Source organism: Dendrobium catenatum, unplaced genomic scaffold, assembly GCF_001605985.2.
Source record: "Dendrobium catenatum unplaced genomic scaffold, ASM160598v2 fragScaff_scaffold_480, whole genome shotgun sequence".
In the NCBI taxonomy this organism is placed as follows: domain Eukaryota; kingdom Viridiplantae; phylum Streptophyta; class Magnoliopsida; order Asparagales; family Orchidaceae; genus Dendrobium; species Dendrobium catenatum.
In genome coordinates, this window is record NW_021318942.1 from 95,256 (window position 1) to 108,558 (window position 13,303).

The 13,303-nt window shown below is 35.0% G+C and overlaps 1 protein-coding gene and 1 pseudogene across 1 annotated transcript in view; both read right to left on the bottom strand.

The window, feature by feature from the left end:
• Positions 1–12,418, bottom strand: part of LOC110096486 (UDP-rhamnose/UDP-galactose transporter 2) — a 25,459-nt gene extending 13,041 nt beyond the window's left edge. Inside the window, exons 1-3 of the mRNA XM_020822471.2 lie at positions 11,704–12,418; positions 10,897–11,081; positions 10,610–10,810 (exon numbers count right to left, since the gene is read on the bottom strand). Of these exons, the coding sequence (XP_020678130.1) occupies positions 10,610–10,810; positions 10,897–11,081; positions 11,704–11,845 (528 nt within the window). The 5' untranslated portion in view covers positions 11,846–12,418. The remainder of the gene's footprint in view (positions 1–10,609; positions 10,811–10,896; positions 11,082–11,703) is intronic.
• LOC114579537 lies at positions 8,214–10,200 on the bottom strand (annotated as a pseudogene).
• Positions 12,419–13,303: the final 885 nt, after the last annotated feature.

The following is a 13,303-nucleotide window of genomic DNA, read 5'->3' on the forward strand; positions in this document are numbered from 1 at the left end:
GAGCTTGAATGTGAGTTTTGGTTTATTAGATCATTAATTTGGGTTGATTGAGCTACAAATTTGGACTGGTTGGGCCACGAATTTGGACTAATTGGGTGCACAATTTTTTTAATTTGTATTATAAATTTGTTATAATATATATTATATAAATTAATAAAATAAATTTATATATTATATTAAATATTATTCTTATTACATATTTGTAAATTTAATATTATAAATTTATATATTCTATTAAAATTTTTAATTTGTTATAATATATATTATAAGAATCTTTATCAATATCATTAAATTATTAAATATTCATAAATATAACATAATTAAATTATGTCTTATAATTTAATTATAGTATATAATTATATTAATCATTCAAATTTAATTAAATTATTTATTAATTTAATTATATTGAGAGATAATCCACTAAATTACAGAGTTTAAATTTTTTGAATTATAAGTTTTGAGATTAGATTTCCGTAATTATTATATTAATGCTATTAAATTTTAATAATATTATTATTTATTACTTCATCCGGTTCGACCCCGGTTCTACTGGTCGAACCATGAACCACTCATTTCGGTTCGTTGCCCGGTCCGATTTTCACAACGTTGATTTTAATTTCAATATAAATATTTTTTTTTTGTTTTAGATTAAATAGTTTTAAGTTATACTTTAAATATAAATGAAGATGCATTTCTGCAGCTTTCCCTCCTTAGCCTAATTGTTGGGGCGGGACTAACATCAATGGCGGGTGTTCGAACCCCGCCGCAGGCGCCCTTGCTGGGCTGGCCAGTCGAGTCAGCAGTCTCCAGGCAGGCTAGGGCGCAACAAACTAGCTTGAGCGGGCTAGTGGGTTAGCTTGAGGGGGGGCGGGATGACGTGGGGCACGTGGGCTGGCTGGGGGCAGCGAGGTGGCTGACTGGGGCGGGCTGCTAGGGTTGATAGGGTTTAAAATTTTTTTTATCTTTTGGCACAAAAATAATCCGCCGGATATATTTGCAGGCGAATTTTCCACCGAAAATATTTTCGGTGCATTATTTAACGTCGGAAAGGCTTTTCTGACCCATGTTTTACTGTCAAAAATGCTAATTTCTGACGAATTTTAGCCATTTTGTCCAAAGAAAATGGCCGCCAGAAAATGACATTTTTTTCAGATTTTAGCCATTTGTTCAGTTACTCTCTCTCATAGTTTTAATATGTGATATATTAGCTTTATTCTTGTAGTCTTAAAATAGAAACTAACATACTGCTCTAATCATCTAGCATCTTCTTTGTCTTCAAAATAATATTAAAATGTTTAGTAAGCAAAAAATTCCTTAGTCTCCCAAACATTTCCACATTTCTATTCGAATATCATCTGGTCATACTATTTTTCCACATTTCATTTTCTTTAAAACCTCTTCAACTTTAGTTTTATGAATACGATAAAAATCTATTTTTATTTAGGATGCTATGGTCATTAAAGTCAGCCACACTCTCATAACCTTTATTAAAATGTTTATCGAAATATCTCATCCATCTATGTTGAATATCCACTTCTAAGAAAAACAATTTTTGATCTTTATCATTGATGCACTTCACATGAACTAAATTGTTGTTTCTCGTATCTTTTTGCTTGGCTAATTTATACATAAATCATTCTCTCGTTAATATCAAATATATTATATAAATCACTAAGAGCTAAATTTATTGCATCATGTATTGCTTTCATAAATCCATATTGGCCTCTCTATATTTTTACTAATTTTTTGAGCTTTTACAACTAAATTAATTTTCATAACAAAGCATCTTATTTTCTATCTTTTCTTGTTCATTTTAATTTCACCACCAATTATTTTTGCTATTATAAATTTTTTCTTCTAATTCTCCAAGAATATATTTTTGCAAAATTTTTAATATCACTGATTACTTTTTTCCCAAATCTTAAATCATGAATCTTATTCTAAAAATTATTTTTATTAGTACTTTTTAAATACTCTCAACTAATCCTAAGATAATATTTTACTCTATCTTTTATTTTTCACTCATTCATCTTATTGTCCAAAACTAATAAGTAATATTAAGTACATAAACTTTCACTCATATTGACATTATAATCTTTACAATCTAACCAATCTAATTATTTTACAATAAATTAATCAATCTCGGTTTTACTATGTCTATTCTTATAATTGATCAGATATCCCTCTTTTTTCTTAAATAAAGTATAAACAATTACTAAATCATAAGCTAGAACAAAAACTCTTTCAATGCAAATAAAAATATATGATAATTAAAACCTAATGATAATATATTAATTGAATAAATCCAAAAAAAATATTACAAAATTTTGAACATCACAAAATCAGCAAGCAATTGAAATTTGTTATTTCAATTAGAATTATAGTTGTACCATATTTAAATAAAGCCAAGAAACAAGCTAAGAACATAATGAAATAAACAAAAAAAATTTAAATACTCTCCAAAATAAAGAAGGTCCAAGCCTCATGTAAGTACAGGAAAATTACTTCCTCAGGAACTATATAGCCGCAGTTGCACCGCACTCTAAAGAATCAACTTGCAAAATCAATTCGAAAATTGAAATTTGAAATTTAAAATTTTATTGAATCAAATATTAAAAATTACATGCATTAGGAATCTGTTTATAAATTATCATCCATACATTAGTATATATATTTGGCCCAATATCAATCAAGTTCAAATCAAAATAATCTCAAAGTTAAACTTCGATTCCATCTAAAAAGTCAAATCAGCGGAAGAATATCGCCAAACAATAAACAAGTGATAATGAGGCCCAAGAAACTTCTTTAATGATAGTTAACTATATGACAGAGAATCCGTAAGATTCTCAAGTATAATCTAATCCACCAAATACGCAAAACAAAAACCGCAGGTGCATAGTAATAGGAATTGCTAGTGTAAGATATGAGAATCATGCTCCTGCAAAATCCCGTAGTTGGAAGGAGCCTGAAGCGGCTATGGCTTGGAGTCGAGAGCCTTGCTCGGGGTTTTCGCATGGAGCAGCAGAGAGCGAGCGAGGATGAAAGGCCTCGCTTCACCTTCCTTTTATTAGCGACGGGAGGCTGCGATCGAGGCGAGTTTGCTGGATATCCGGACTGATTCGGCGCCGTTTGCAGAGATATGACTATAGCATCGGCGGGTCTTCGGCGGATTCTACGGGTATGATGTGGATTTTTTATTCTTTTTTTTTTGTTCTGTCTTTGAGGTCAACAGTTTTTTTTTTTTTTTTTTTTGTTCTGTCTTTGAGGTCAACAGTTTCCTCTGCGTGTTTTCCTTTGTGCGTATGAGGAACAAAACGACAAATGGAGTTTTGTGTCGTCAGTGGGACAGTTTGTGAAATCAGTTGTTTAAGTCGTGGGGTGGTTTCAAGTCTACAGTCAACAAAAATTATGCAAACATACATGCAATGGCAACAAGGATACTGTCACCTGTCTGATTTTGTTTTTGTTTTGAAACCTTTCCTTTACCCTACAGTGAGTGAGAGGGCAAGTATGATAAAGGACAAAAACTATGTGGAGGATTTAACTCGAGCAGTTACTAATTATGAGGTTATTTTCTATGGTTTTGGTTTCCGATTAAATAATTTTTTCATTAAATTAATATAGTATTAACTAATAATTAATTATTATATTAATATATAATAAGTATATTTTTATTAATTTAATTAGGACCGATAAAAAAAAAATTAATAATCTTCATATCATATTAATTAAACACAAATCAATTACTCTTAATAATTAATATTGTCAAATAAATTGATTTCAGATTTATTAAATATAATAGTTTGCCAAATTTACAAGATTTAGAGGCATGAACCACGAGCACAAGAAGATATCATTTTAAATCCTGATTTATTAATTTAGATTTATGCTTTCAATGACTTCATCTTAAATATTAAGTTATTTGCTAAACAATTTTATAAGATTTAATAAGATTAAACAACTTTCTTGCCAAATAGTTGTAGGATTTTACATCCTCGGGATTTAGTAAATCTATATTTATGAAATTTACTAAATCTTACTTAAATCCAACTAGCCCTGAGACTTCGGTAAAATAACAGAAGCAACAAGAAGAGGATTCGGTTCATTGCGATCTCGCCAGAATTTAGCAGTTACTGTAATCTAGCACTTTCTGCATTCATGGAAGTGAGATCAGACCTTTAGTGGTTACAGGAATTTATGTCAGCATAAGAAAAAAAATGAGATCTATGTTATCATCTATCTCAATAAATTTCTTCAAAGGTTTATGTTGCTATTGTAGATACAATCACTAGGTTTCAAAATGAGACTTTAATTGACCATGTTTGTTGAAGGATTGGTGTTAGAGGAAATTATATTTTTTTATTATTAAAGTGGGGGTGATCAAGTGACATATAAGAAGTCCATTTTTATGGCTAATGAGGCATTCTCAATTTTAAATAATATATTTTAAAATTAAAGGAAAAACCATTGCCTATTATTGGATTCGTGGCTCTATCATACCGAAAGCCTGTCTTTCTTTCATTTCCAAACTCTGTGCTAAGTTTTTGTTACATGGGAGTATCAATGAGAGGAAGTTACACCTTATTGCTTGGAGCAATATTACCAAACCTAAGATTTATGGGGGTCTTGGCATCCTTTCTTTTGATGCTTACTACTTTGCTGTAGCTTGCTCTTTTATTTGGAGATGGTATCAGTTCCCTTCCTTGGCTAGTTCCTGGTTAAGGGCCAAATATGAGACACCCTTTAAACCTCCTCCTATTGTTGCTTCCAGGTTTTGGAAGGATATTTGTGGTGTGGCTCAAAAAATTTTGCCCAATCTTATTTTCTCGGTTGGTTGTAACTGTATGTTCTCCTTTAAGTGGGATCCTTGGTTTCATGGTAATCTGATTGGGGAGGCTTACAATGATGCTAGGCTCAATTCTAAGGTGGTTTGTAATTTTTTGGATCCTGCTAGTTGGAATTTACCTGATTATCTTCCTCCTACTTTGATATCTGCTGTTTGTAATATTACAATTCTAGAGGTCTCTGTTATTACCTGGGATGGTTCTACTACTCCTAAATTCAAAGATTTTTCTGGCCATTTTTACTCGTATTTGGAGGAAGTTTCTTCGCACAAGTTTATTTGGCATAAGAATGGCTCTCTTAAGTTTGATTGTTTCGCCTGGATGGCCATTACTCGGAAACTTAAATGTGCTGATGTTCTTATTCGTAGGGGGTTGCCGGTTCCCCCTAACTGCTCCTTATACTCCTTTTTGCTGGAATCTCATCATCACATCTTCTTTGAATGTGATTATACGTTCACTGTGCTCATGTTGGTCTTGCCGGCCTTTAGTAGTTTTCTGTTTAGGCCTAACTTACTTCAAGTTTTTGATTATTTAGACACTGAATTTACTGTTCCTCTGGAGAAAAACTTTTGTTTATCTATCATTGCTTACATTGTATATCATCTTTGGAGGGAGAGAAACAACAGACGATTCTCCAACGCCTGGTTGGCTCCTCTGTGGTTGCAGACAACATTAAAATTCTTATTCGGAGGAAGGCTGGAAATTGGAAAAATGTTGATGTGCTTAAACAGAAATTCTCTTCTTTTTTCTGTATCCCTTTTCTTTGTTGGGATTATTTGGTTGGAAGCGATCTGGTGGGAGCAGTTTACTTGGACGATGATGACCTGGGAGCACTACTGGATGCTGTTGATTCCTTCTGGATGGCCCATGTCCTGTTTATTGGCTGGTTTTTGGTGTGCTGTGGCAACCGGGGCTGTTGCCTTAATGCTGATTCTTTGCCCTTGGATGGCCCAGTGCAGGTGTTTTGGGTTGGATTTTTGTCAGGCTGTGGCAACCGAGGAAGTGGCCGCTTCTCAAATTTCTTCAGCAGCCTTTACTGATTTCGGATACATTTTTGCAGTGTTCCCTATTTTGCCTGAGTCCTATTTGTAAACTGCTTTTATTAGGTGTTGTTGTTTCCGGTTTTGGAGTTTACACGGGGTTTTTGTTCCTGGGGTAAACTCTTTTTTTTCAATTTTCTTTGTTTCTTGTAATTGTTTTTTATTTTAATACATGAGCCAAGGCTCCTAAATTTCCCAAAAAAAAAAATTAAAGAAAAAAAGTTCCATAAAAGGATTAGATATTTAAAATACAAAAATGTTCTCCAGAGAAAGATAAATTCTTAGGTTCGGACACCGGATAGAGAGAATCATCCGGATTTCTTTCTGTCTACAATAAAAATGCAATCAAAGCACAGTTACTCTAACAGTTGTGCTTTGACTGCGCTTTTACTGTAGACAGAGAGAAATCCGGATGATTCTCCATGTCTGGTGTCCGCATCTAATAATTTGCCTTAGAGAAAATATTGAGACATTTAAAACTTATGAATGAATGTATACAAATTTGAGTCACATACTCTTAATCTACTTATGAATGCTTTTATATATATGAATAGATTGATAGACAAAATGGATTATAGCACATTGGATTATTCTACTTTATCAAAGAATCATCCTAATTTGAATATTTTTACTATCCCTTTGAAAAAATTAAATCATTGTAGTACTGAACAATTAGTTAAGAAGAAAATCCTAATTAGGGCATCCTTTGATAATTGAGTTTGATTAAACTAATCGTACTGAATGATCCTAATTGTATAGGACGATCAAGTATAATCACAATATTCAACTGCCAATAGCAATTTAGGTAATATTTTAATATTTAAATTTTGTGCTAATTGTATAGGACGATATAGATCGTACAGGACGATTTGTGACAATCATGCATAAATTGATTCTGTGATTAGGAGACTAATTATAGTTTAACTACCCAATCACATCTTACATGACAATCGTACTATATGACCCAAGAGATGCATGGGACGATGTTTAATCGTCGCTTGTCGTACTGGATAATCAATACAGTCTCTTGAACTAATCGTGCAGGACGATCGCAGGATCATACGGGACAATTAGTACAATCTCTAGAACTGATCATACAGAAAAATATAGTTCATAATGTATGAAAGTGTTATTTTCTACTATCGTACAAGACGATCTCACGATCATACGGGACGATCCTTGACAGCATATTAAAAATTTGGGCTTCTTTGGAGGCTTTCTATTTAAACTCTTACATTGTATTGTAAGACATCTTTTTTGCTGCTGAGTTTGCTTGAGAGGGAGTTTAGATAGAGAGAGTTGAGGAGAGATTTGGGAGAGAAGAGAGGGAGAGTTCTTGTGAGGAAGAGTTGTGAGAGCTTCCCAAGGTTATTCTAAGCAAAGTTCCTTTCAATCTTCTTCAAATCTCTGCTTTGATTCTTGGCTAGCTCTGGGGAGACATTCTTCAGCAATAGATCTTGGTTCTCTGCCAAATCAAGGAGGGAGTAAAAGGATTTTTAGTTCTCTTCCATCTCCAGGAGTAAGAAAAAGAATTTCAGGTTCTCTACCTTCACCAGGAAAGTGAAAAAGATTTAAGATACTCTACTGCACCGGGTTGGTGAAAGAAATTTTGTAAGAGCTTCTCCGCCTAAAGGTAAGACATTAAAAGGTTTAGTGCAATACCTGGAGCGGAGATCTCCGGGGAGTGAACGTAGGTCAGTTTTGACCGAACCACTATAAAATCTTATGTGTTTGTTATGTTACTTTCTCGCACTTTAATTTTCGCACTTTTCTGTGATTTACTGTGGTTGAAAACTCTTGTTTTGGTATTGTGAAATTATTCTCTTCCACTTCTGTTGTTGAAATTGTCTAATTTTAGTGTTTGAAAAAGTATAAAAAGAGTTTTTTTTTAATTAATTACCAATTCACACCCTCCTCTTGGTTAACCTCGGACTGGTTCTTAGAGGTTTAACAACATTAATGAACTTTCACTTTTAGTGCATTTGCACAATATTGTTATGTTTTTAAAAGAAATTGCACACTTCTCATAGTAGAAAAAATTTTAGTACATTTTACTTTCAGCCTATGCAACATTTTGATATTTAGAATCGAGCATTGATATATTAATTAGAGAACATGTTGTGAGTCTAACTTTGGCACTCCTACACACTTTTTGTTACACGTACATGACATACTTGTACATTTCTAAGTACATTTGCATCACAATTGCACAAACTTTTGTGTGGTTCCAAAGCGCTAGCATGGTTCTAGGTGCACGAGTGTGATATACTTATACACTTTATGAGATGTTGCACTTAAGTTTGCAAGCTATGTTATGATGTATGCAGTATTTGAAAATATTTAGTTTTACTTATAATGAATGGAATGTTTCATTTGGAATTCTTAAATTACAGAATGTCCACTTACATGTTTGTGTTGCAAATTCAATGATGTTTAAGGTGAGTTAGAATATTGTCACACTTTTCAAAATATCATATTTTTCTATCTTTGAATGAATGTATTTTAACGCGGTGAGCATCACACAGGAATCAAATTTATTGTTACAAATAGGGGGCATGGTAATTTATTTTTCTACTCTAGCATTCTTTACTTGCTTACGAGCAATCAATGGTGTTCTGAGTGTGTATGGGAGTTCGTCTTGTCCGCGCTCTTGCCAGTGCATGGTTGTTCAAGTTCCTTGCAAATTTATTGCAAGTCACCTATGTACAACTTATTTGTTTAGCCTTATTTTTAATTGCTATTTTTTTCATCATTTTTATCAATTTAAATTTTATTTTTAACTCAGTTTCATTTGAATAATCCGTTTCTCTCCAAATGTCCTCTTCATGTCATTTTTTTAAGTCCTTATTCACCAAAAATTTTGGTAGCTTTGCAACATCTCTCTGCAAAGGAGGCATCTATGAGGAGTGTTAGGCCTTCCCACCAGCTTAAAAAGGTGTTCCTAGTTGGTTTCAGGAGACATAGCGGTTGGAAGGTCTTCATACCCACCCCGTTTAGAAAAAGACATGCATAGAGTTAGAGATAAAAAACATTTACTTGAGATCCTTCACAGCCACATTTTTCACAGTGAAGCCAACATTATCTCTAGGGGAACTCTTGAAGAGCATCAAGAAGAGTTGTACCCTTGCACCAATCAAGATTAGCAGACCTCTTAAATATGTTGTCACCTTCAAAACAAGAGATGGGTATAAAGGGTACCTTTTTTGGGATGTAACCATCTTTCTTTCAAAATGAAGATACCTTCTTGACAATTTCATCAAAAGCTTGGAGTGCTTGGGAGTGGTGACATCCATCTTATTGCAGAAGCAAATAATCTATTTGACATCATGTACAAAGGCAAGACAAGGTCACGTGGCTCTCCATTCTTTGAGATATTTACATCAAAATCACCAAGTCTAGAATCTATGATGAGGACAACATAGTCTGCCTGAGAGGCGCTAGTGATCATATTTTCAATAAAGTTATGGAGCCCAGGAGCATCAGTGATAGTGCAATAATAAAAAAGCAATGTCAATTATGCTGCCACACTCACATCCAGCCTTCTCTTATCAATAACCAAGCATACATCAATAACTTATTGTTCATCTCTGCCGCTTCCTTCTAAAATCTGTATATCACAAAATTTTCAATTCTACCAAGTTTGAGGATGAGATGCCCAGTAGTTATTGATCTACCAAAGTCCACATATCCAATGACCATAACATTGAGATGAACCTTCTACATACCCATGGCAACTTATAAAGCAAGAGAAACTGAAGAAAGACAGCTGCAATGGAGTGCAGCCAAGGGTGCTAGAGAAGGGGGTTACCGGCGATGGATGTAGCAAAAAGGTTGGAGTCGTGGGCGTACCAGAGTGGAGAGGAAGGCTGAAGAGCAACAAAGGGAGTTAGAGAAGGGTTTTCACCGGAGATGTTAGAAGGATGACCGAGCTACTTTGGCAATGATCAAAGAAAACAGACTGTGGAGTTGTTGTCTGTTTGCGTAGAGGTGTATAGATAAGGGAGATGCGAGATGGAGGAGGATGCGATGTGTGCAAAGGATAGAGAGGGGTTGAGAGTTCATTGGTTTAGGTAGATTGATGCGTGGAGTGGAAGAAGGGATTAGGAGAGGAACGTGCAATCTTTATGCAGTAGTTTTATTCATATTTTCGTTTGGGTTTGGGTAGATTTATTTTCAAAATTGTTGTTTCATTTTCTCTTTCAATTATTGTTTCTATTGATGCACTATTATTATGCATCTCCAATTGGTCATTATTAGATATTATATTTATAATTTATATATGAATTTTCTCATCTTAGTACAAAAAAGACTTTATAGCTATTCATCATGTCCCCTGTTGTCAGCCTATACCGCCTTCTAAATTTGGGGTATGACAGAAAAATCTAATTGTTCTTTCTTGACACAAGGCAATGGATATGGTAGTTTGATGACTGTAGAGCTGTCTATTAACCTAGAAGTAGTTTGATGATTGTAGAGCTATCTATCAACTTGGTAAAATTGTTTTTCTATAGATGCATCAGCATCAAAACAACTTGGAAGGATGAATGCATTAATCCATATAAAAAGAAAGCAAGCACATCATACTATCACATATGCATTCATTTTAAAGGTGGTTATTGAGAGAAATCATATAACATTTTTTTTCGTAAAACATTTAAATAGAAACAGCAACGAGGAAATCAGCAAATTCTTGAACAAAAAATTGACGAACCAGAATGAACTCACAATTTGCTGCAAGGATGTTGAAAGCACTGCTATGCAAGCACAAAGGAAACCTCTACCATTAACTTTGACATCTGTTACTGTACAAACTCCAACACCCAAAACAACCACAACAACAGCCATCTTCACCTCTTTGGAATAGTGCTTGTTATGAAGAATCCATTCCATCACACAGACAACAGGAATCATACTAAGCTTTGATATCTACACCACCACGTGTGAGAATTGTTATATTAGCGCTATACGATTTTGAATAGTTATAAAGTAGCTGAAATCAAGTTAATTAGCACCTGGTAAAAGCCAACAGAGTTGAGCATAAGGCTCAGGTTCATCCCTGTAATAGATGTGTTGGCAACAATGGAAAACCAGAGAAGTTCCCATAAAGGAACATGCTTTGATGCAGAATATCCGGAGGCATTGGAAATGAAACCAACAAATGCAGTCACAGTAAAGTGCAAGCCAGTTAAAGTAGTCGCTGTGAGCAAATAACAGGGAGTTAACATTAACAAAGAGTTAAAGGAAAGCATAACGGTGCATGGGGAATGAAATGTTGTTTTAAAATAATAATCCATGCGAGTGAAACAACAATTGAACCATGACATCAAGCACCATTTTCCTAACAAGTAAGAAGCTGAACAACGTTCGATATTCGTTAGAAGGGATACTACGGCGGTGTCCTAATCAATTCGAGAAGTAGAGGACAACCCTAGATGCGAAGGAAGAAAAGAATAGGTGGGATCTCCAATAGAGTACAAAAGATCCCTGAAAGAGGAGCAAGGATTCAGAAACTCAAAAAATATTTTGGATTCTGGGAATTTAACTCAAATAAATGAGGGGCTCAAAACAACAACCAAACGCTACAGTTCATAATTTACAATTTTTTTCGCACTTCTATTTCCTTTGCTTTGACACAATCAAACGCAGAGTGAAAATCAGAAATTTTGGAAATATAAGCAGGTGAAGAAAGTTGGCAACCAAGGATGAAACAGCAGAACTAATTACAAATCTGACTTTTTTCTCAGAATAATCGACCGCGTGCTAGGAGAGTGAGAAGGAGACAGAAAGATCAGCTGGAAATTGCAAGTATGAGTACTAACCAAACGTGAACGCGAAACCTGCACGGGACATAAGCTGCTTGTTAACCATGATGATGCCGACGGAACTAATGACGTTCATGGCCCACGCACCTACATCCGTCACTGCCGATTTCTTATCATTATGCTGCTGCACCCCTTCCATCCCTAGCTTCCTCCTCTCCGCTAACAAAGTTCAGCCCTCCACCGGAAATAATAGCTGCAACGCCGGCTCAGTTGATGCTGCCGGAGGCAGAGGTTTGGAGAAAAGGGAAAAGGTAAAGAAGGGCTCGTGGCTGAAAAAAAGTAGGGCAAGTGTTTATCAATGTTGCATTCATTGTATTGATTCCTCAATTCATTCTTAGCTGATCATGGTGGACAATAATTGGATATTATCCCCTTCCTCCGCTCTCTTCTACTGTCTCCCACTTTAAACCTAAGAAGCCGAGCGGAGGGATTCTGGAACAGACATGCAGGACAACGATTGCCGAAGCAGAAAATATCTAGGACGGTCTAGGGGAAAAGCTCCTTCGAATTCACCATGCTCCTTTATCCTTTGTCTTCGCCGTTACTGAACATTCATTGTTCATCAACTGAAGCGAATTAGAGATGGGAGAAATGCTAGAGAGAAGACGAAGATGGCAACGGCCGCCTGACGGCTTCCCATGAACCTTTAAAATTAAGTCAGTTTGATCTGTTGTTTTTCTCGCTGACAATCGGTCCCGACTCCCCGTTTTCAATCCGATCTTCGGCCAATTAAACTTTAAAAGTCATTTAATTTGATTTAAATTAGAACTATTAGCTTCATTTCAACTTAATTTAAGCTACAATTAATTTGATTTCAATCAATTATTATATACAAAATCTTCCGCCAATTCAACTTAAAAATCATTTAATTTGATTAAAATTAGAGCTATTAGCTTCATTTCAACATAAGTTAAGCTACAATTAATTTGATTTTGATCACTTATTATGTACAAGACTGATACATCATCAAAAAATTATTTTGATCGGTCACGAATCTCAAGGTAAAAATCATGTTGGAAGCTTTAAAATTAAATCCATAACCATCTGAACTCCGATTTCAGCAAACTTATAGTCGAACTGAACGTCTCGGAAATACGAACCCAACGCCACTAAATTCAACTCAATCCGAGCCCAAATGTGTTTGAATAGAAGACCCGAAGCACTGTTGTTCAAACCACAATTTTTATTGTCAAACGGTTTCCAAACATGACATGCTTATAATCAAATCGAGCGGCTCAACGAGACAAATCCAATGAGCCCAAGATCGCCAAATTCCAATATCATTAAGACCTTTAAATGTCTGACGAACGGTCCACGATCAAGGGATTAAATATTGGTCTTCCATCCAAACCACTCCCCATTTTCCCTTGATCCTCCTCCTATTTACAAGTTATGTCATTCTCAAAAAATTATAAATAGCTCCTCATTTCTCTTAAGAGGGGACCCAAGTAAGAAGGAAGAAGAAGAGAAGATAAGAATAGAAGGAGGGAAGAAGCTCCTCCTGGACCACCGCTAGATTTTCGTCCGATTTTCAAGTGATGCTAAAGTTCCGCCCAACTTTCAAGTGACGCCGAAACTCCGCCCGATCTCCAAGTGA